The 22,481-nt window shown below is 59.9% G+C and overlaps 1 protein-coding gene across 7 annotated transcripts in view; it reads left to right on the forward strand.

The window, feature by feature from the left end:
• CACNA1B (calcium voltage-gated channel subunit alpha1 B) overlaps positions 1–22,481 on the forward strand; it is a 173,457-nt gene that overhangs the window by 54,798 nt on the left and 96,178 nt on the right. For all 7 annotated transcript variants that reach the window (XM_064490856.1, XM_064490855.1, XM_064490849.1 and 4 more), the window contains 6 exons: positions 2,233–2,442; positions 6,553–6,665; positions 11,250–11,362; positions 13,368–13,499; positions 13,655–13,727; positions 22,271–22,388. In XM_064490856.1, coding sequence (XP_064346926.1) covers positions 2,233–2,442; positions 6,553–6,665; positions 11,250–11,362; positions 13,368–13,499; positions 13,655–13,727; positions 22,271–22,388 — 759 coding nt within the window. The remainder of the gene's footprint in view (positions 1–2,232; positions 2,443–6,552; positions 6,666–11,249; positions 11,363–13,367; positions 13,500–13,654; positions 13,728–22,270; positions 22,389–22,481) is intronic.

Here is a 22,481-nt window from a genome sequence, read left to right on the forward strand (position 1 = left end):
CGCCCCGTCCTGGCCTCTGGTTTCCTGGCCGCCATTGGCTTCTTTTCCGCGTCACTAACCCCCTTTGCTGGGGTCTGGAAGCCGGTGCGCCTGTCGGCCTGCAGGCTCAGGTCTTTCTTCAGGGGAAGATGGTTTCTTCCATTTGTGTAGTTATTTCGTCCCCTTTCCTGTTCCTTTTGCTCCTGGAATTCCTGTAACTTCATGTTGTCTCTCCCTTTGCTCCTTTAAGTCAGAGCCGGGAGCTGGTGGGCTTCAAGGGCCACGTGGGGGATGTGGTTTGGTGAACACGGATGGCTGTGGGTGCCATCGTGTGGTGCCTCTGACGAGTGAGGATGTGTGTGGTGTCTGCCCGAGGGCTAGCGGGCGGTGCGGGGTGGCAGTGAAAGGACGGCCAGCATCTCTCGAAGCCTCGCTCGCAGGGAGCCGGGCCGCCTGGCCTCCTGGGGCGCATGCAGGGGGGTCCCCGTGGAAGACGCTTGTCCCCCTGGCCGTGTCGCAGGGAGCCGGGCCGCCTGGCCTCCTGGGGCGCATCCAGGGGGTCCCCGTGGAAGACGCTTGTCCCCCTGGCCGTGTGTGTGCACAGTGCAGTTTGCTTGAGTCAAGTGTTCCCTTGCCCCTCCTCTTGAGGGTGGCCCTGTGTGTGTTTACAGGTGTGCACCCGTGTGCATCTGTGATGTGTCCTCAAGGGCAGGTGTGGCCAGGGTCTGGATGTGCCAGGCACGTGTGTGTGACTCTTTCTAACTGACTGAGTGGGTGGTTGTGTCTGGGGGGGGGGGTGTCACTGGACAGGCCTGTGTGTTGGTTCTGCTGTGTGGGTCTCTCTGTCCTGGGCACCTGTCTTCCCTCTGTGCCCCACTGCTGCCTTTGAGGAGGGGGCAGCGTGTCCCCTCCACTGGCAAAGTGCAGCTCTCAGCAGGGCTGGCTGAGAGGTCCTGCTGAACGAGCCTGCCCTGAACAGCTGGCTCTGGTGTCTGCTTGTGGACTGGGGGTCTGTGTTCTGGCTCTGCCAGGGGAGCTGTGAGGGGCCCATGGTGTGGGTGGGGTGGCATCTAGAGTGCCAGGAAGTGGCTGGTAGGGCCCTGCAAGGCCCTGGTGGGGCTGATTGAAGGGTGCTCTCCTGGGGCCCTCCTTCTGTGTCTGTGATGGTGCCTTCTGCCTGCTGCAGCTGCTCAGCTTGTAGGCAGGTCACTCCAGAAGCCTCTGCCGTCTTCACTTAGCGAATCCGAGAACACATTTGCTCTGATAGCACTGGTCTGACAACACTGAAGACGCTGTCAGTGCCATCGCGGGTCTGGGTGCGCACGTGCACACACGCCTGTGCGGCACACCTCCCATCACGTATGTAACGTGCGCCCACACCTCCCCAGGCCTGTTGGCCAGGCCGGGTGTTCAGAGCAGACTGGGTTTGAACACACACATGCACTCAAGACCTCCAGGCACCCACAGTGACTGCTTGCTTGATCGTCAGGTGGCGTGAGGGGTTTGTTGGTAGCTGGTGGCCCTGTCCCCCTAGAGCTCGGTCTGACCCGGGGGTTGGGCACAGACCAGGCCAACAGGCCAATTCAGAGCAGCTGGCATGAGGTTATGATTGTTGTCTAGGGGCTGAGGACCCGGTTCAGTTGGAGTGTCTGGAGAAGGGCAGCGTGGGAGCCCGGGTGGGGCAGAGGTGCTGAGCACAGAATGGGAGAGGCGGTTGGGTTTGGCTGGTGAGTGGGGGAGGAGCCGCTTCCTTGGCCGACTTCCCAGAGACTGAATATTTGGGGCTTTGTGGACCACTTTTAGCTCTGCTGCTGGACCAGATGCAAACGAAAGAGCTTGGCTGTGGCGCAGTAGGACTACCGAGCAGGCAGTGGCTAGTGGCTACCGACCGCTGAGCTAAAGAGGGACAGAGGCCAGGGGGTTCTGGGGACCAGAGAGCGGCTCCAACCCAGGTCTTCCTGCCGGAGCCCAGCAGCCATGGAGGCCACCAAGACTCCCGTTCCCTCGTTTGTGAAAGCGGGGGGTGGGGGTGCAGGGGTCATTAGCACAGTGTCAGTAGCAGGTCTGACGCACATGGGGCCTGGGACGGAAACTAGCGCCTCGAGCCGGGCCTGGGCTGGGGGCACGTGCCCTCGAGGGTGTTTCTGTGGGGGGCAGTGCGTGGGGGGGGGAGCGTGTCCACGGGGGCACGGATGGGTGCCGGGCGCGTGTGCCTGGCCCCCCGTGCCCTCAGAGAGCCCCCTGTCCCCCCAGGGCCCCCCTTCGCCCGCGCCGGCCTCAAGAGCGGGAAGACGGACGGCTCGTCGTATCTCCGCAGGAAGGAGAAGATGTGCCGGTTCTTCATCCGGCGCATGGTGAAGGCACAGAGCTTCTACTGGGCGGTGCTGTGCGTGGTGGCCCTGAACACGCTGTGCGTGGCCATGGTGCACTACAACCAGCCCCAGCGGCTCACCACGGCGCTGTGTACGTAGCCGGGCCCGGGCCTCCCCCGCCTCCTCCCGAGCCACTTCTGGTCTGCAGCTGGCCTTTGCTTAACGCCCAGGGCAGGGCCCCTGCACTGACCGCAGCACCCTGGGGGCCTCTGCAGGGGGCCTGCTGTTCCCCGGGCCCGAGCGCCCCGTCCCAGGGCTGCCCCGGCCCTGTGAACTGGGATAGCCCGCTGATCTGGCCAGACCCTGTCCCCAGTGTAGTGGGAAATGAGTGAGGGGTCTGGGTGCCAGGGGAGGATGTTCGTGGGATGATGCGTCCTCCCTCGAGAAGGCTTCAGACCCGGGGACCAAGGGAGCTAGCTCCTCGTTTCTGTCTTCCCCGGATTCTTCGGGAGAGAGTCCTGGCTCCCAGGGCTCCCCTGTTTCACTTTTCTTTGTGGTTGGTTGAACCTGGGTGTGTCCAAGACCAGAGCGACTTGCAAGCCTGTGTCCGTGAGCCTCAGGACAGGCCTGGGGCTCTGGGTCATGACCTGCCCGGCCCTGCTACATGTTCCAGGCTGCGGTGCTGGGCTCCCTGCCCCTCCCCAGGGACCAGGTTGGCCTTCATACCCAAGGGCCCTGCAGGGCATATGAAGCTAAAGGCCTTGCTTTGTGGAGCCTCTCAGGAGCTCCAAAGACACTCCCCTGATGATTTCTGTCCTGCAGTCAGTGCTTCCTCTTCCCCATCCCCATGGTCAGTGCATTTACCCTGCCTAGTGTCTGCGGCCAACCTGGACACAGGGCCTGCTCTGGGCCCCCCACAAGGGCCTCACTCTCTCCCTGGAGCCTGTGTGCCTGCACCCACCTGAGGTGCTCAAGACAGCCTTTTCTGCAGAGAAGAGCCCTCCTGGGTCCCAGTTCTGGCCCCCAGCAGGCCAGCCGTGCTCCCTTCTGTTAGATCGCAGAGCCTGGTCCGCCGTGGACTGACGGCTCCACAGCCACTGGGAAACATGGGCAGGACTCCGGGCTGCTGCTTCCCAGGCTTATGTTGAAGCCCATTGCTTGTATAACGGGAAAGGGCAGAGGAAAGCAGAAGCGCACAGGGACGTCCAGCAGACAGGCTGGCTCAGGCTCCTGGCGGGGTGAGGGTGCAGGCCAGCCTGAGTGCCTTGAGCTGGGTGCTCTGGCCCCTGAGTGTGTCCTGGGGCTGGTGGTTTGGTGGCTTGAGTCCTCAGGCTGAAATTTCCCGCCCCTGGCGGGGGGGTGGGGGCCAGGAAGACAGGGCTTCCTCCTTATTGAGCCAGTGGTGCGGCTGCTCCGTGGGGCCTCCCAGCCAGGCCTTCTCTTCCCACAGGGGAAGCTGGTGGTGCCCAGGAAGTCCTGTGGTGACTCCTTGTTTCCTGGGGATTGCCCCACGTGGGCTGGGGGCCGCCTGCATGGCCTGGCCGCTGTCTGGCATGCAGGAGCACAAGGCTGGGAATGCCCGGTGCCGGGCCAGGCCGTAGGTACCCCTGGCCAGGAACCTGCACCGTCCTGCTCTGTCTTCTCTGTGGTTTCCTGGAAGTTCCTGAATTCACTGGCATCACCTGGGGAAAGCGGCTGGAGGGAGAGGGGGCCTGTGCTGGGTCTGGACACTTCTGCCCAGGGCCCGGGCTCTGTCCTCGACAGCTGGCTGGAGTGAGGCAGGCTGGTCCGGGAGGTAGTGAGGCCTTGCAGGAGGAAGAGGAGTGCTCCCCTTCAGGGCCATCCTCGTCAGAGCTCGCCGTGGGCCTTGGCCTGAGGCTGGCCGCCCCTTGGAGAGTGGGTTCTTTGCATCTTGGCTCCTGTCCCTCAGGTGCGCTGGGGACCCCAGAGACTGATGCTCGAGCTGCGGAGGGAGGGAGGGAGGGTCCTCCTGTGAACCCCCAGGCCTCGTGAGAGGGCCCGGGCCACCCTCTGCGCTGTCCCTCTGTCCCACAGTGTGTGTGTCACAGCACAGGCACTGCTGGACCTACCCGCTCTGCTCCCCTCAGCCTGTGGGCTCCTGGAGAGAGGGTTCTGTCCCCCATGCCGGCTCAGAGCACACCAGGGCCTGCTGGTTGAGTGAAAGATTTAGGACTGCATGGACCAACACCCTTTCTTGGCCCCCAGGCCGAGCGTGTGAAGCTGAGGGTCTCCTGCTCAGGAGAGCGGAAAGGCAGGTGGGGTGCTGGGGGCTCTGGTCCTGGAGCCCCCTTCCCGACAGCTTCCCCTTTGGCAGTTCGTGTGCTTGTGTCTGCAAACTACTCCCACTTTGGTCTTCTGGGGAGCAGGGTGGGCATCTGGGCTGGTCGGCTGGAGGTTGCAGCTCTGTGGCCTCTCCTCCCAGGACCTGAGCTCCTTTCACCGTGCCCCTGAGGTGCAGGGCAGGTGCCTCTGTGACCTCATGTGGAGGGGCTGTGGGGCTGAGTGTTCCGAGCGGGACTCAGGACACAGCTGTCCCACCGCCCCTCACAGCTGCTGTCACCATCTCCAGGCCCAGGTGCCAGGCGCTCAGGCAGTGTCAGGCGGGGGTCAGTGGGCGTCCACGCCTCTGGCGTTGCCCTCTCAGCTTCTCCAGGACAGTTGCTTTGCCTCCTCACTGCTCATTCTGTGCATGGTTTGAGAGCCCTTGTGTTTTTCTGACTAGCTCCGGAGGCCAGGCCTTCTAGGGGTGAGCTGCTCCCGGGAGTTGGTTGCCCACGTACTCATGCCACAGGAGGAGGATCCCCACCTGAGACCTTGGGCCACACAGGCCATCACGTGTGGGTCTGGGGGGCCTGGTGCCCAGCGGGCAGTGGGACTGGTGTCTCTGCCCAGCCAGGGTGTCGGCTGCTGCAGATACACCCTGCTGAGGCGGCTACGTGTGTGCAGAGCTTGGAGGAGAGCAGATTTCAGGGCGCGGAGTGACAGCAGGAGGTGTGTCCCTGCCTCCCCCATCTGTTTTATCAGGAGATGCTTGAGCTCCAGTCTCCCAACCAGTCTGGAAGCCAGAGGCTCTGGCCTGGGACTGGACTCTCAGAAACCTGCGTTCACCCCTCGGTCCTGGGCCCCCTGCGGCAGGCTCTGCCCTTGATTCTGAGCTGCTTCCAGCCTCTGCGTCTCTGGGGACAGAGGGCTCAGCGTCCAGAATGATGGGTGGGTCCCAGCTTGGGAGGAGGATCAAACAGTGACCTTATTCGGAAGCCTGGAATTCCTGGTTTGGCCAGACAACGGCTGAGCCCGGCTGTGTCTCCTGCACTCCGTGGCCTCGAACAGCTTCTGGACTGACTGTTTCTTCTTGCTCTGACTCCGCCTTCTGCTCAGGCTGGGTTAGGGACAGTGTCTGTGTGCTTTGAGCACGGCCCTTAGCTCCAGGGTGGCCTCCCTTCAGTCCTGAGGCTCCTGAAGGGTTAGCACCACCAGGGGCAGGACCCCTGGGCTGAGGCAGGCACTGTTCACCACGGCTGCCTGCTGGGGTCCAGCCTGAGGGAAGATGAAGGCACCCACAGGAGTCCCTGTGTGACTCACAGACAACGCGGGGGCGGCTTCCCCAAGGCCCCCGGCAAGCGTACTGCGTGGGCCTGGGGATGGAGGCTTGCATTTGGTAGGGTGAGCCCGTGAACAGTTAGAACCGAACACGGTGCTGGGAGTCCAGAGAAGGACCAGGGAGGCCTCCTGAGAGACCCGGCGTTAAGGCCAGCAGTCCTCAGGGAGAGAAAGGAGTTCCCTCAGGGGTCCTCGTGGAGAGATGGGGGTTCCGGCCGGGGAGCTGACATTCTCCACCTGCAGTCAGTGCGTGGAGCGGGGCGTGAAGGTGGGTGGCCAGGTCCAAGGCTGTCCAGCTTCTCCACGGGGCTGGGGCGCCCTCTGCCTGACCACCTTAGGTCCTCCTCGGGGGGACAGGGGCCCTTGACCCCAGAGCTTCTCCCAGGGTCAGTCCTGGGAGCCTGTGTGCGTGTCCCACAGGCACTGGGCGCTCAGCACCTTTCAGCTGGGAGGGAGCACCTCTCTGCATCATTCCACTCTGTTCATTATTCTGTCCTGGGCAGAGATTAGGGCGAAGGGCCACAGACCAGGCCTGGAAGGCTCAACCCCAGGCCCGCCTGGGGTCTGGTGCCCTCCAGGCTGGGCTGGAGCCAGGTCGGAGGGGCTGCGAGCTAACGCCCTCTTCTCCGGCTTCTCCTAGACTTTGCAGAGTTTGTTTTCCTGGGTCTCTTCCTCACAGAGATGTCCCTGAAGGTGTACGGCCTGGGGCCCAGGAGCTACTTCCGGTCCTCCTTCAACTGCTTTGACTTCGGGGTGAGTGAGACGTCTGGTCGGGACGCCGGCTGTGTACTCGAGAGGGCGTGCAGCCCCTCCCGCGGTGCCGTGCCCGGTGTGGGCGGGGGTCTGCGACGCAGAGCCCAGGCGTCGAGGGGCCCGTGAGCCTGCGTGGGCCAGAGGGGCCGTCTGAGGCGGGGAGGCGCGTCCTGCTGGGGTGCCAGCTGTGACTCCCTCCCTCTCTCCCCTGCCCTTGTTACGGAGTCTCAAGACCAGCTCAAGGCTCCGCGGCCTCCCCTGGGCCTGGCATACAAGCTTCTTTCAAATACGCTGCCAGGGCTCAAGGGAGCTGTGGTCCTGATGCCTCACTGTCCTGTGGGTCCGGCCCTGGGCACGTGCACCAGTGTTAGGGGAGGACTGACAGGCCGTGGTGGCCCAGCCCTCCTTGTGAGGCTGGGGGGAGCAGTGAGCCTGGGTCTCTTCCCCAGCCTCTGCCGGTGAGGGAAGCCTGGAGGGCAGGTGTTTCTGAGGCTCACTGCGAAAGGGCAGGGGGAGGGGCAACACAGAGACCACTTCCCTGGGCCCAGCAGATCATGCAGGACGCCTCCCTGGTGCCGAGCCCAGAGCCCAGGGGTGGAGTGCTGTTGACGGCTGCCCAGAGCTGAGTTCTGACCCGGTGGAGGCTCTGACTGAGAAGTGGATGTGCTGCAGTCCAAGGGAGGCCTTGCAGAGCCCCCAGTAGCCAGGGAGGGCGCCCGGACCTAGGTCGGAGGAGAGCGTTCCTCTCGTCAGCGCTGCAGCACAGTTGGCAGACTGTGTCAGATCTTCGCGACGACTCACTTCATAGATGAACAGCTAGAGACGCTGTGTGACGGGCCCAAGCTGCCCAGCTAGTTAGTGTGCCGGGGGTCGGTGCTGAGCCCAGGGTTCCCCCGCACACGCCACGCTGCTTGATGTCTCTGGGGAAGGAAGGCGATGGGGCCCAGGGTGCGCCCTGAGAGCCGTGGACACCTGCTGCTTTGACAAGACGGTCGAGGGGAAACCAACTCTTCTGATTCTCTGCCCTCCTGGTTCCAAAGAAAGCTGCAGTGCACGTGGGCAGAGGGAACCCGGAGAGGGAGGGAGATTTCAGGGAGACGCCCATCTGGGAACTTCCAGAGCCCCGCACGCAGGAGTAGTTTGCACATAAGCTAACAGAGGAACCCAGGGTCTCTCGTGGGTCACAGTCCAGCTGGCGCTGGGTGTACAGTCCTCCCGAGGCTTGGCTAGGGCAGGAGCGTGCATTCAGGCTTGTCACACGGCTGTGGCCAGGCTGGGCTCAGCAGATCTGCTCCCGTGCCCTCTCATGGGTGTGGTCGGCCTCGCTTCCCAGTCGCATGGGCCTCGCCACGTGTCTCACGGCTACGGCAGCTCGTGACGTGAGAGAGACTCGTAGGTCCCAGGACAGAGGCCGCAGGAGCCCAGGCTCAGGAGAGGGACGCCGTCAGCCGGCTGTTGTGCTTGCCAGGAGGGAGTCACTGGGCCAGCCCGCTTTTAATGGGGGAGAGTGTGACACAGGGACATGGCACCAGGATCGCTGGGGGTGTCCCGGAGGCTGCCTTCTGGGCCCGTGATTCGCACCCCCCCCAAGTGTAGAATGCACTCCCCTCTCTCCCGCCTCCCCAGAGTCTCGTCCCGTTACTGCGGCAGAGCCGCGTCACCCGCAGCACACCCAGCCTGGTGGAGGCTCCTGCAGCTTCTCTCAGCCTGTAGACCATGAAACTAAAGGGACAAGCTGTCTACGCCGCACCCAGCTTGGGTGGGACAGGCAAGGGGTCGCTGCTCTCGACATCCCTGTTCAGGAAGGGGAGCGTGGGCTGCCCAGCTCGCCACTGGGCCACAGCAGCCCTGGAGCCCAGCTGGGAGGTGGTGGGAGTGCCCTGATGAGCTCCTGCGGCCTGGGAAGCCCTCTGGCTCTGGGCTTTGTCCTGAGTCATCTTCCCTTTCCATGCAGGGTGGTGAACGTTTTCAGCCGAGGTTTTTCTCAGCCTGCTTCCTACTAGTAGAATTTCGGGAATCCAAAGGCCTAATTTTGTACTGTCTCTGTCCGATTCAGTTCAAACTGGTGATGTTTTTGTGTGTATAAGCCTTGTAAGAACTTCACGGGTACGTTGTGAATCTTCTTGGAATTTACCCCGTTGGACAGAGCTGTGCCCACGATTCTTTTAGAGGTCAGCCCTGCTCGGCCTGAGCTCCTGCTGAGATGACCGAGCTCAACCTGCTTCGGTGTCCTGAGGACGTACTGCTTCACGCAGCCCATGTGGGAGGCACACCCCGTGTCCCTTGGGAGGGCCTGAAGGTGGCTGCACATGCTCCCAGGCCCTACCCTTGGTCTTTCGGGGTCTTACGGAAAAGCCACAGTCACGCCCTGGGCTTCATCTCTAGGCTCCGGGCCATTTCTTAATTTTGGCATCGTCTGCTCTCTGGAGAGGCCGAGCATTTCCCAAACTAGCAAGTCTCGGCTTCTCCCAACAGGAAGTCCCTCGGTTCCCTCCCTCCCCTCCGACACGAGCGGCAGGAGGACACCAGGCGGCATCAGTGACTCTCGGCAGAGCCCCGGCTCTGGGCCGCACGTCCGCTCCTCACGCAGCCACAGGCCCCGGCGTGCCCCGCTCCGCCAGCCCCCTTTCTTGGGCACCTGGGGTTCTCCTCACGTTCCTGTGGCATCCTCGGGGTCCAGCATTCCAGGGGGAGTGCTCAGGGGCTTCAGGCCTCCGCTGACTGCTGCTCAGGGCCACTCCCTGCTCCCAGAGCCCCACCCCCCCGCACTGGGGTTTGAATCACGCAGCTCCTCACTCCTGTTTCCCACGTCTGGGTTGACTTTTCTGTCCAGGTGGCAAGTTACCACAAGGCTTAATGGCTAAGGCAGCAGACATTTGTTCTCTCTTGTTCTGGCGGGTTGGCAGTCAGGCTGTGACTCACGGGTGTCCCTCCCGAGGTCCTGCGGCCCAGGCTCTGTGGGGCCGCAGGGCTCCCATCCACGCCCTGCTCATGGTTCTTGACAGACCTCGAAAGTCAGCCCCCAGGCTCACCCCAGTGGCCACAGCCACCCCAGTTCCTGGTGTTGAGGGCCACCGCACAGGCTGCCCAGTGTCCCCTCCGCCCCCACGCAGCTGTGACACGTCTCAGGGGTGACGCCCGTCCCTTTGTCCGTCCTGTTTGCCAGAAGTGGGTAGTGAGGTCCACCCCACCCTCAGGGGACAGACTGCACCAGGAGTGGGTTCCCCGGGGGCTATCTAGGCGCCACCTTCATCATGAACCAGTGTGGACGATGCCGAGGAGGGATGGGCAGGAGGAGACCTGGTGGAGCCCAGCGCTGGAAGGAGGGGGATCAGCCCAGGGCACAAGGCGGGTGCTGTGATGCTGAGGGCAACTGGTGGTGGCGATCGGGCCACCAAGACCAGACGTGCTGAGCTGGTGCGAGGGTCGTAGTGGTGCGGCAGCTGGGGGCATAGCTGATGTCCTCGGAGTGACGTGTGTCCCGGCGGAGGAACGCGCAGTGGGGGGCTGTGCATCTGGGGTGACTTGGAACGGGTCCCACCAGCAGACCAGACGTGCGGGGTAGTGGACCGGTGTTGACCCACAGGGGCCCTGGCACAGTCACCATTCTCTCAGTGGCTTGGTGAGAGTGTTGGTTCCGTTGCAGTCGACGCGAAATGGGTGGGAGTGACTGAAACCTTGGAGGATGTGTGAGCCAAATGCAGTGAAATGGAATTTAAGAGACTGAAGCTAGACATGGGAGTCCTCCACACCAGCTGCAGAAGTCGGGTTGGCGGGGGTGAGAATTGGCCGCACACACGAAGGGGACACGGGCACTCATGCCGACCGTGGGCCTGGGTGTGCCCCCCGAGGCGTGGCGGTCAGGGAGGGAATTCGGTCTGGGTGCCGTTGCCGTCCTGCCCAGGGGAAGGCTGGTGAGGGGTCTGCGGCGCCCCAGCCCCACTGCCCTGTCCTTCCCAAGACCCTCACGCCAGACCCTGATCAGGATGGCCCTTCACAGGGCCCGTCTGAGGAGCAGCTGGAAGGGGGGGACGTGCCTGTTGCTCACAGGCCCTGGTCCACTGACACGGACGGCGCCCAGGGTAACTCTTGGTGAAAACAAGAGGGCGGGCTCGTCACAGGCTGTTCTTGGTGGTTTCTGGGAGAGGACAGGATGCAGTTCTGAACTGGGACGCTCAGGGCAGTGACAGGACCGGAGGGGGGGGTCACAAGGAGGCCGAACCTGCTGGTCGGTGTGAGAGCAGCCCAGCAGGCAAGGTATCCGACGTGCTTGCTCTGGAGCCCCGGAGGAGTGTGGGAGGCTCCCCTGGCTGTGACGAAGCCCAGTGCGGGCCTTGGACAAGGAGACTTTCAGGTCCGCCCGGAAACCAGCAGGCCGGACCCGCTGCGTGTCCTGTGTCCTCCTGGTGTGTCTGGGTCGGGGCAGGACGGGCACCGGCCCTGGGGGCCTGCAGCTCCCTGGGGGCTGCACCTCGTGCTGCCTTATCTGGCTTGAGCAGCAGACGGGAGGCAGGGTGGATGCTTGTGGAGATGCAGCCACAGCGCGGCGAGGCATGTGCCCAGGCTGACCCGTGTCCCCTGCAGGTCATTGTGGGGAGCATCTTCGAGGTGGTCTGGGCGGCCATCAAGCCGGGAACCTCCTTCGGGATCAGCGTGCTGCGGGCTCTCCGGCTGCTGAGGATCTTCAAAGTCACCAAGTACGTGGTTCGAGTGCTCCTGGGGTGGGCGCAGCACCCTGGGGCAGCTCAACAGCACTGCCCTGGGGACTTGTGGCGCCGGACTTGGCCGCAGCCATAGGGAGTCTCTCTGTGGCCTGTGATTGGTTTAGAGGCAGAAACAGTCATAAAGCAGCCTGCGCTGGGGCAGCGGCCCAGCAGGACTTGGTCTTGGCCTCGGGGCCACGTCTGTCCTCAGGGCAGTTTCCAGCTGGACCCAGTGTTGCCAGCAGCAGGGTTCCTGATCCTCTCGTTAGCTTGTTCCCCACGGTTTCACACTGTTTCCTCTTGAAATCAGCAGTCCTGTATTTCAGCTTCCGGAGTGTGACCCTGCTCCATGGTTCGCGGGGAAGCAGAAATGAGCAGTGGAAGTTCTCTGGTTGTGGCCCCTAAGTCTGCCCGCCTGCCCTGCAGGCCCGCCTCCCGGGGTGGGAGGTGGGCTTCCACTCGTCCTGGCCCTGATGTGACTCCGACCTGACTTGAGCTCCCGGGCCTGCCTTCTCCACCAGGGCCGACCCTGCCTGGTCTGTCCTTGGTGACAGGGCGGTGCCCTGACCGCGCTCAGTTTCATCCCACGTGACTCCTTCCAGCCCCAGAAACGGGTTGTACCCAGGGCAGAGGGAGACGCAGTCAGCGCAGGGAGAGCCAGCGTGGCGGTGGCGGGAGGCAGGCAGACACCCTCACACACGACTGTCCTGGCAGCGGCAGAGCTGCTGTCACTTGGCGGGCTGGAGCCGCGGCCAGACACCACAGCGGGGACCCGAGACCCCAAGGCTGCCCCGTGAGCAGCTGGAGCGGGTGGCCGACACGTGCCTGGCATGGACCTCCGTGCAGCGTTCTGGGCAGCCTGGGTCATGACAGCCACGGGGCTGTCCGCCCTGAGCCTGTGCTGGAGGCCCCGGGCTCTGGGCCACCCCTCCAGTGGCCGACCCAGCCTCTCACTGCTCCTCTGGCGTCGCCAGGACGTTGAGGTTCTCCTGGTGTCTTCCAGTCTATTTTCCAAACCTGAGGTCACTCGAGGTCACGGCAGTGTAGCTGCAGGAGTTGAGTCCAGCGTGGCCCAAGGACACTGCTGGGTGCTCTGCACCACGTGCCCCCAGTTCTCCACCACCTTCATGTGACAAGTGCCGTCCTCACCTTGGTTGAGGGGCCTGGAGTCTGAGGAGCCCCATTTCCTCCTGGACCTGGACCCCTGCCCACCCCAGGAGAAGGCTTTCCTGGAGTCTTCCTGCCCACCTTCCATTACCTCTCTCGCACCTGGTGAGAGGACCTGGGGGACAGGTGGGCCTCTGTGATGCGGGCCCCAGGGAGGAGGACATGGTTTTCGGGGCCAGGTGCCCAGTGGTGGGGCGACATGGGGAGATGGCTGCCGGTCCTGCAGTCCTCCCCACGCCCGGGCAGCAGGCCCGCAAGTGCAGAGCACAGAGGCACGTGGTACGTCTCCCTGGGGGGCTGATCCCAGTGTGCGCTCTGGGCTCTCCTGGGGGAGCGGCTGGAGGGGCCCAGGCGCCCAGGGAGCCATCAGCAGCTCGACTTCGGGGGACCTGTGTGCCACTGGGTCCAGCTGAATGAGAGGGACACGGTCTCTGACCTCCAGGAGACTTTGGGGGGGGGCTGCACACTGTGTCCTTGGACCCGGTGAGCGGGCACTCGTGGCAGCTCACACCCCGAACTGGCCCCGCTGTGCTGAGGCTCTTTGCACAAAGAACTGCCTCTCCTGTCGGACGGGGGACAAATCGTCGAACCCTCACTTCCTGAGGCGCTGGCCGGAGGGGTTGGGGGAGGGGAGCTGGGCCATCCTCCCTGAGAGGACAGTGCCAGGAGCAGGTTTGGGAGGCAAGGGCGGGTCCCGGCGGGACGCGTCGTCTCTGCTGGAGTCCAGCTGACGGGTCTGGACCTCGGGAGAAGGCTCCAGCTTCACCGGCAGGTGTGAGTCGGTGTCTGGCGCGGCCCCCGGGCGGGACCAGACCTGGCCGCCCTCCCGCAGGTACTGGAGCTCGCTGCGGAACCTGGTGGTGTCCCTGCTCAACTCCATGAAGTCCATCATCAGCCTGCTCTTCCTGCTCTTCCTCTTCATCGTGGTCTTCGCCCTGCTGGGCATGCAGCTGTTCGGGGGACAGTAAGTGATGCTGGGCCCCAGCCGCCGGCCCTGGTCTCCCCTGAGGGCCTCGAGCGGGCTGCTGACCCTGGCACCGGGACACTGGCAGCCTTGGAGGCGCCGGGTCCTCCCAGCTCCGTCGGGGCTGCCTCTTCCCAAGACCCTTGTTTTCTCAGGTTCAACTTTCAAGACGAGACTCCAACGACCAACTTCGACACCTTCCCTGCTGCCATCCTCACCGTCTTCCAGGTAAGGCTCCGGCTCCTGGCCTGCAGGGAAGGCGGCCATCCTCCTATCATCCCCTTCCTAGCGCCGCCACACGACCCGGACGCCGACGTTCTGGCAGAGCCCTACGTGGAGCAGACGAGACCGGTCAGGAGCGAGGCACAGGCAGCCTCTGACGTGTGGCCCTCAGTCTGGGACCCGGGTCGGGGGGGCCGCCTGAGACCCAGGTGGAGCTCTGGGGGTCTCCGGGCTTCAGCCATGCACCTCTCTGCCTGCCCCCGAGGCCTGGGGCGACCACAGCTGTCTTTTATTCTCCGAGAATAAAATGCCCTGCCCCTACCAAGCTTCTCCCTCCATGGCTCAGGCCCCAGTGGCCCCTCAGTTCTCCTTCGAGTCTGGAAAACATGCCCCTCCCCCCCGCGGCTCCCTGGGAAGCGAGGCCTTCGGCCCGTGTTCTATGTGGCGTGGCCTCGGTTCCAAGGGACCGAGGTGCTCTCCCCTTCACAGAGCTGTGGCCCCATGGGTCCCCCGACCGGCCTCTCCTGTACGATAAAGCCGAATGTCCCTGCCCCATGAAGACTCCTCGGCCACGTCTGAGGCCAAGACAGGCAGGGACGACGCGCAGGGGAGCCCTGCAGGTGCACGTGCTCTGGCCGGGGCCCTGCCTGCCCCTGTCCTCGGTGGCTCTGACGCTGCCCCCAGCCAAAGCTGGAGCCACAACTGGTACAAGGAGAGGGTCTGCGACCACCTGCTTTCTCCCTCTGGCCTCAGGGGAAGCCGGGCAGCTCTTCTCCCAGAGGCAGGCACTCTGCTCCCGGCCGGGCAGGACCCCGGCCATTATGGTCCTGCTCGCTGTCTGACCGTGCCTCTGAGGGCCGTGGCCTCGCCCTCCTCTGATTTCCTGCGTCGGGATGCTCGTCAGTCAGTCCGTCCTCACCTTCTCTGAGGGAGGCAGAGAGAGGCTAGGCTCGCTCACTTGCCGGTGACGCCCCAAACTGCGTCTCCCAGAGGTTTCTGAGGGTGAGAGGCTCTGTGCCCCTGGGGACAAAGGCGAATGGTCCCCTGCAGGGGCCTCCAGCAGAGGGTGGCCGGACCTGTCCTGAGCAGCGCAGTCTGCTCAGTGGCGGGAGGGAGCAGCCGGGGGTGGGCAGGGGTGCCTTCTGGGCGAGCAGCAGGGTGGTGGGAGGAGCCGGGGTAGGAGAGCAGTTTGTGATGGGCGGGGGAGGGGCCAGGTTGGAGGGGCCTTAAAGCCAGGCCAGGGGGCTTTGCCCAACTGGACTGTCACAGGGGTTTCCAAGCAGGGAGGTGACTTGCTCCACAGTCAGAGCTGTGCTTCGCTGTATTTATTCCAAGAAAGGACCCGAACATGCTGATGGTAGTGGTGTGGGAACCAGGGGAAGGAGAGGCCAGAGCTGTTAGAGTCAGACAAGTTCTTCTGATCAGACGGCGCTCTGATGTAGACCTTAGACCCCCCTGCTCTGAACGTAGCAATAAGATAATACATGTTAGAAATTAAAAGGAAGCAGCCAAGCAGAAAGCAGTTTCTGGGGACTAGAAATGGAACAGCGCTGAGAGACGGAGACCAGACGCCCGGGGTGAGGCTGGGATGAGCTGTGAGCCCCCAGGAGCCTCCTTGACGGCTCGGCAGCCCTGGAGCCGGGGTGGTGTCGGGCCCTCCAAGGGGGCTGAGCTCTAAGGACTGACTGTTGGCCAGGCCAGGCCTGTCACTCACACAGGAGACACTGGCCGGAGACACTGGCCGGAGAGCCTGAGACCCCAGGATGGAGCCCTGCTGAGCAGGGTTGGAGAGGGCACAGGGAGGCATGTGGCCAGAGAAAGAACAGCTCGAACTTCGCTCATGATGAAGCTGCCCCGCGGTAGGGTCGGGGGTGAGCCGCTCCTGAGATCCGGAGGCGCAAATACAGGTGCCTTTAAGATCCTCCAAGATTTAAAGGAAGAACTCAGCACCAAATATGAAAGAAAGGCACTTCAGACCCAAGGATATCTGGTGAATATGAAAAATAACCAAGTAAAAATCCTAGAAATAAAGGATACAGCCATTGAGATAAAAATTGAGGGTGGGCCTTCCACTGACATGGTCCACACGGGAGCAGGTGAGCTGCAGGTGTTTGGGGTGAGCCCGTGTGGCTCGGAGGGACGAGAGGGTGCCGAGCGTGGTCCAGAGGGTCGGGCCTGACCCAGCCGGATGAAGAGGAAGCCTTCAGATCTGTTCTGGAGACAGAGTTCCTGCAAGAGAGCGCCCTCTGTTGGCAGGCCTCTCATGAGCAGTGATGCTGGACGGTCTAGGGGAATAACTTCACAGGGGACGGCAGTCCCTGTCGGCCTGGAGTCCTGCCGGCCCACCCAGAGAGCCGTGGTGGAGCGGGAGGTGGAAGAAAGCAGCTGAGACTCAAGTCCGAGAGGGGCCGCCCCAGCGTAGGGAGCATCGCACACTCGCACGCTCAGGTGCGCTTGGAAGAGCGGTGATGGGAGGGAAGGGAGCGCTGACCCAGGGAGAGGTAGGGCCCCCCCTGCTGCCCAGAAACCGGCCACGAGAGCCCCGCCCGCCCTGGCGCCTGCTGACAGTTCTACGAGGGGATTCTGCTAAGTGTTTAAGAAAGAGCTTTCTCCCGTGCTACACGGACGACTCCACAGAATATAGAAGGAAACACCCGGCCCATTTCTGAGGCTGGAATCACCTCGGGCGGACCCTGTGTGGAGCTCTCTGTGCTTCCTGGACGTGGGTGACTGCGTCCTTTCCCAAGCTGGGGACGTGTCAGTGGCCACCCCTCCGCAGAGTTTCCCAGGTCCTTCCTCTCGCGTCCCTCTTTTTGGGACCCCTGCAGTGTGAATGTTAGAGCGCTTCGTGTTGTCCCAGAGGGCTCTTAAGCTGTCCTCATTCCTTTTTATTCTTTCTTCCGTTTTCTGTTCTGAAGTAGTGATTCCCACTGACCCGTCTTCTGCCTCGTTTAGTCTGTTGTCGGTTCCTTCCAGTGTGTTGTTCATTTCAGTGATCTTATTCTTCACCTCTGGGTGTTCTTTATACCCTCCAGCTCTTTGCTAAAAGCGTCGCTCTGTGCGTCTGTGCTCCTCCTGAGTTCTCCGAGCATCTTGACCACCACTACCGGAAGCTCTTCCTCGGACAAATGGCCTGTCTCCTCGCCACTTATTTCTCCTGGGCTTTTATCCTGCGCCCTGGCCTGGGGGACACTCCTCTGCCGCCTCATATTGTCTGTCTTTCTGTGTGTATTTTCAGGGAGGTTAGTTACATTTCTCGACCTTGGAGAGGTGGCCCCCTGTGGGGGACGTCCTGTGCGTCCCAGCAGTGCAGTCTTCTCTTGTCACCCGAGGGCCAGGGTCCAGCTGGTCCCAGGGTAGAGTCTGGCCCGTGTGTGTGGACTCCTTCCACAGGCTTTGGGGTTGTTGTTTTCTTATTTCTGGTGCCTGCCCCTGGTAGGTGAGGCTGGACTGGAGGCTTGTGCAGGTTTCCTGGCAGGAGGAGCCGGTGCCTGCCCACTGCTGAGTGGAGCTTGGTCCTGGACCTCTGGTGGGCACGGCTGTGTCCAGAGGCCTTTGTGGCTCAGGAGGTCTGCTGACGGCTGGGGCTGTGCTCCCACCCTGTGTGGTGTTTGGCCTGAGGCTTCCCTACAGGCTGCTTGGTGGGGCTGGGTCTCGGTGCTAATGATCCAAGCAAGACATCAGCCTCCAGGAAAGCTCATGTAGATTAACACTCCCGGAGTGTCCGCCACCAGCTTCTATGTCCCCTGAGTGAGTCCCAACCGTCCCCCACGTCCCCAGGAGACCCTCCAGATCCAGCAGGCAGGCCTGGCCCAGGTTCCTATGAAATCACTGCCTCTGCCCTTGGCCCTGGTGCATTTGAGTTTCCGTGTACGCTTCCCAAGCAAATGGAGTCTCCGTTTCTCCTAGTCCCATGGGGCTCCTGGCACCAAGCCCCCTTGGTCTTCAAAACCAGGGGTCTTCTCCTCCTCCCAATGCTGGAACCCTGGGCTGGGGAGCCTGGTGGTGGGGGCTCAGAGCTCTCACTCCCATGGGAGGGCCTCTGTGACTTAACTGTCCTTCAGCTTGTGGGTCACCCACTCGGGGGGCATGGGGCCCAATTATATCGTGATCATGCCCCTCCTACCGTCCTGCTGTGGTTCCCTCTTTATGTTTCCAGTTGCAGAAGATCTTTTTTGCTAGGTTCCAGCCTTTTTTCGTTGGTGGTTTAGCATTCAGTTGTGGTTTTGTTGCAGTCATGAGGAGAGGTGAGCTCGTGGTCCTACCGCTCCGCCATCTTGACTGGAAATCCTACACGTTAATGTTATATTTCTTAAGCTGGGCAGTGGGTATCCTGAGGTGTGTTCATTATTCATTGAACCTTTCTGAATGTTTGAAATGGTACATAATGTAAAATTAAAGGGATACAGAAAGATACACTAGATAAACATTAGCCAGTGGAAAGCTGGTGTAATATCGCACCAGCTGAAACGGAAGTTAAGGCTAAGAAAAGGCTTCAGGAAAAATAAGCAGCTAGTGAACTGCCTGACCTGACAACACGGCCTAGAAACGTGTTGTTAAAAACCGACAGAATGACACGAAGAAATCAACAGCCCACCGTCTTTTAAGCATTCGTAACATATCTCTATCAAACTGAAGAACGAAATGGATGAGAGATGAAAGGTTGTGCAAGGACTCGTGAACACAGCAGTCAATGACGTGTACAGAACTCTGCGCCCAACTGATGGCGAATAAAATAGCCGTTCTCTGGGGCACACGGAACATTTACGGAAACTGGTCACTTGTTAAATCACAGAGGAAATTCCTACACATACCAAAGAATTGCTACGCTTCCGAGCACATGCCTGTTACTACTTGAGTAAATACAAACCGCCAGTAAACAGTCATTTAAAATCTTGCCCATATTTGAGAGCCGAAGGATTGCGTTAAAGACGACATCACGGTGGACATGATGAAACATTGAACAATAGCACAACTTGCAGGATGAGGCTGAAGCGACATTTAGAGGAAATTTTATAATTTTAAAAGCACTTTTCGGGGGGAGGATACAGCTCAGTGGTGGAGTGCATGTTTAGCTCGCACGGGGTCCTGGGTTCAGCCCCCGTACCTCCACTAAAAATAAATGAGTAAATAAACCTATGTACCTCCGCCTACCAAAGAGGAAAAAAACAAAATACAAAACCAAAATCCAACAAAAAAGCAACACCAACCAAACAAAAAGCAATCATCAAAATAAAAGAATGACTGAAAATAAGTGAGTTAAGTACTGATCTTAAAAATCTAGAAAAAAGAAGAAACCAAAGAAAAGTTGAAAGCAGGAGAAAATGTAGGACACTAGTGAAACAGAAACTTAAAGTACCAAGACAGCAAAAGCATCTAAAGCTCCTTCTCAAGAGGACTAATAAAACTGTGGCTTTATAGCAAGACTGACCAAGAAAGGGGCACAGATAAGTGTGGCCTGACGCAACAAACTGCTTAAGACAAGAAGAAGGAGAAGGACTCACAGCTGCAGAACACACTCGAGGTGATTGGGGGGGGGCGGGGCACGGACCACTGCGCAGTGAACAAGCTACAGGGTGTGCGGTCCGAGGCGGGACAGAGCGGGTACGTCACAGAAACTGTAAGTGGAGTGTAGCCCTTAAAAGTCGTGATCACTATCTGTGCACCTGTACCTTGTATCATATGGTACCTCAACTACACTTCAAGTAAAAAAATTTTTAGTATGCCGAAGGGAAGGCATAACTACAGAAAAGGAGAATATTTTCTTAAATCCCACAAGAATATTTATGCCAATAGATTTGAAAACTTAGATGAAACATGCACTTCTATACGAAAACATCAATTGCTTAAATTAGCTCGAGAAGAAATTAGGAACCTGGATGATTTTATAACCATTAAGGAAATGTAATCTGTAGTCAGAGGTCTCCTCCTGCCCAGGGCCTGGTGAATTATAAGGTGGCTTTGCCGAGCCTTTACAGAACAGGTAATAACTTACTCAAACCCTCTCGGAGAAGGCAAGAAATCATTTCGTGAGGCTAGTATGACCTTGACACCACGGCCAGGCAAAGACAACGTAAGAAAAGCAAAATGCAGACCATGTAAGTCTGTCAACCGAAAACCTGCAGGAGGCTGCCAATAAGAAGAGAGTTTGGGGATCGGGAGACAGATTTGGGTAAAATCAAAATGGTGTTCGGGGAAGAGAAAGTCAGGGCTTACAAGATAAGAGCCGTGAGGCTGTGCTCCTCGGTTCAGTTCCTCCGGAGAACCCAGACCGGCACAGGCTTGGAGACGAGGCTCTCCAGTGGTCAGGCGCGGAAGGCAGCACAACGAGGTAAGAAAAAGGAAGAAGTGGAAGGGGTGGGAAGGAACAGGCAGGTCGTTACTGTTTGCGAATGATGTGATTATTTGCACAGGGAACCCAGGAGGATCAACAGAAATAACAGGGTTCACCAGTGTTGCCGAACACAAAATCAACATGCAAAAAATAAAGCCCTTCTCTATAACACCATCGTTCAATTAGAATTTTCAGTTAAAATGAGAGATTTCACTTGCAGTCGTAACAAAAGCTGTAAGTTACCCAGAAGTAAATCTACAAAAAGCATGCAAGACTTTCATGGGCGAGATTTTAAATTGTTATTAAAGGCCCCAGAGAGCTGACTACACGGAGGGATATATTTATAAGTGGGAGAGCCTTACCACGGTAAAGGTACCAGTTCTCCCTAATTCAGTCTATGGATTCATGCAGTCCTGATCCGAATTCCAGCAGGACTGCTCTTGGAATTCAGCATATTGATTTTGTGGGAGAGTCAATATCCAGACAGCCAGGCAGTTCAGGAAGGAGTGATTAGCTCCACCGCCCGCCGAGACTCCTTGTAACGCTAAGCAGTGGAGATTGTGAGGTACGAGGACAAAATGTCAGAAGAACAGACACGAGAGCCCTGCGCGGGGTGGTTATGTGAGAGAGCAGGTCGCCGGGGGGGAGGACGGGAGAGTCAGAGATGAGCCTCCACTTGGCAAGAAGAAGATCTTCACCCCAAGTGTGTGCAGAGCGGTGACCACAAACTCCAGCTGACTAGAAACCCAAGTGTGAGAAACCAGACTTGTTTGTTTTGGGGGGAGGTAATTATGTTTGTTTATTTATTTGAAAAAAACAAATTTTAAAATGATTCGAAGAAAACCTGGGAAAATTCTTTACAACTTTGGGATGGAGATTCTTAAGTTACAAAAAAACAGAAACCCTAAAGAAAAAGACCGATACATTTGACAACGTTAAACTGTTTCGTAACACAAGAACCAGGTAAAAGCAAAGAGGGGAGCAGCAGACACACGGGGGCACCTAAAGACCTCAGTAAGAAAAGCTGTCAGAAACACAAGCCAGAGTCGGAAGGCCGCAGAGGAGGTCTGAACAGACACTGAGCACAGGAGCAGATGTCCAGCCTCCTCACTCGCCCGCTCACCCCCACCAGATGAGAACCATCGAAGGGTGTGACAAGCCACGGCTGAGATGAGGCCGTGGGGAAGACGCAGCCTGCGTTGCTGGTGGGACTGTTACTTGGATAAGCACTTTGGAGACGTCTAGTGACGTCAAAGGTGTGTAGCGCCCACGAACCAGCAGGACCAGGTCCAGACAGACGTCGTGCGCACAGTGAGACACGCTGGCGAAGGCCATGGGAGTTCCTGTCGGGGAAGATGGGTGAGTATGTGGCAGGAACTGTGCAGCAGTTTCCAGGAACAGTGGGCCCGTGCGCGTGTCCACACCGATGAGCTTCAAAGATACAACAGAGTGAAGGTTCAGGCTGGAGAGTGAGGTGTGCAGTCTGACTCTTTCCTGTGCTGTGTTTTGTTGATAGATGCACGTGTGTCATGTGGTGGTGCAGGACGATGAAGTCGGGGTGCCCACCAGCTGCACTGTCCGGGTGCCTGTCGGGAGTGACCATGGGCAGTGGGGCCTGATGCAAATATGACAGAACGCTAGCAGTTTCCGTCTTGGGTGTGCGCACACGAATGTCTGTTCTCTTTTCTTCTTGTGCTTTCCTCAAAATACAAGTAAGAAAGAGACACGTGCTTCCTGATGGTACAAGGACTGCACTTGGCCATGCTCGTAGCCTGGACCCACCGGGCTGAGGCCGGTGGGAACCTGGAGGGCCAAGGCCGCGGCTGTCGTCTGGCCTTGAGCGGCTTGTGCCCCTCCCTGGGCCTCAGCTTCCTCAACTGCGACAGTGACCAGAGACTGGGCGGCTCTGGGAGGAGGGGACCTGCTGCCTCCGGTCTCCTCGCCTTTCTCTCCTGCTGGGGGCTCCCTTTCCATTCTTGGCTGAAACCCAGAGCATATGCATCTTGTAAGGCCTGACCCAGCCCAGCAGCCACGTCCTGGAGTTTTTCTGAGACCTCTGGGCCAGCCTGGCCTCCAGAAGCACCATCGTGTAAAACCTGTGTGTGCACACTCGCACGTGTGCCCGCAGGCTCGTGCCCTAGGCATGCACGTGGGGCCGCGGGCGTGCGGGCGAGGGTGGTGGTGCGGGCATGCCCAGGTGCTCTCCCTCCCGTAGATCCTGACCGGAGAGGACTGGAACGCAGTGATGTACCACGGGATCGAATCGCAAGGTGGGGTCAGCAAAGGCATGTTTTCGTCCTTCTACTTCATCGTCCTGACGCTGTTTGGAAACTGTATCCTTCTGGTCAGAGCTTGGCCTGGGCCGCCTCTCCCCTTCCTCCCACAGGAGGACCTGGGGCGGGGTCCTTCTTGTCAAGGGTGGGTCA

The sequence above is a fragment of the Camelus dromedarius genome, chromosome 10, assembly GCF_036321535.1.
Source record: "Camelus dromedarius isolate mCamDro1 chromosome 10, mCamDro1.pat, whole genome shotgun sequence".
Classification (NCBI taxonomy): Eukaryota; Metazoa; Chordata; class Mammalia; order Artiodactyla; family Camelidae; genus Camelus; species Camelus dromedarius.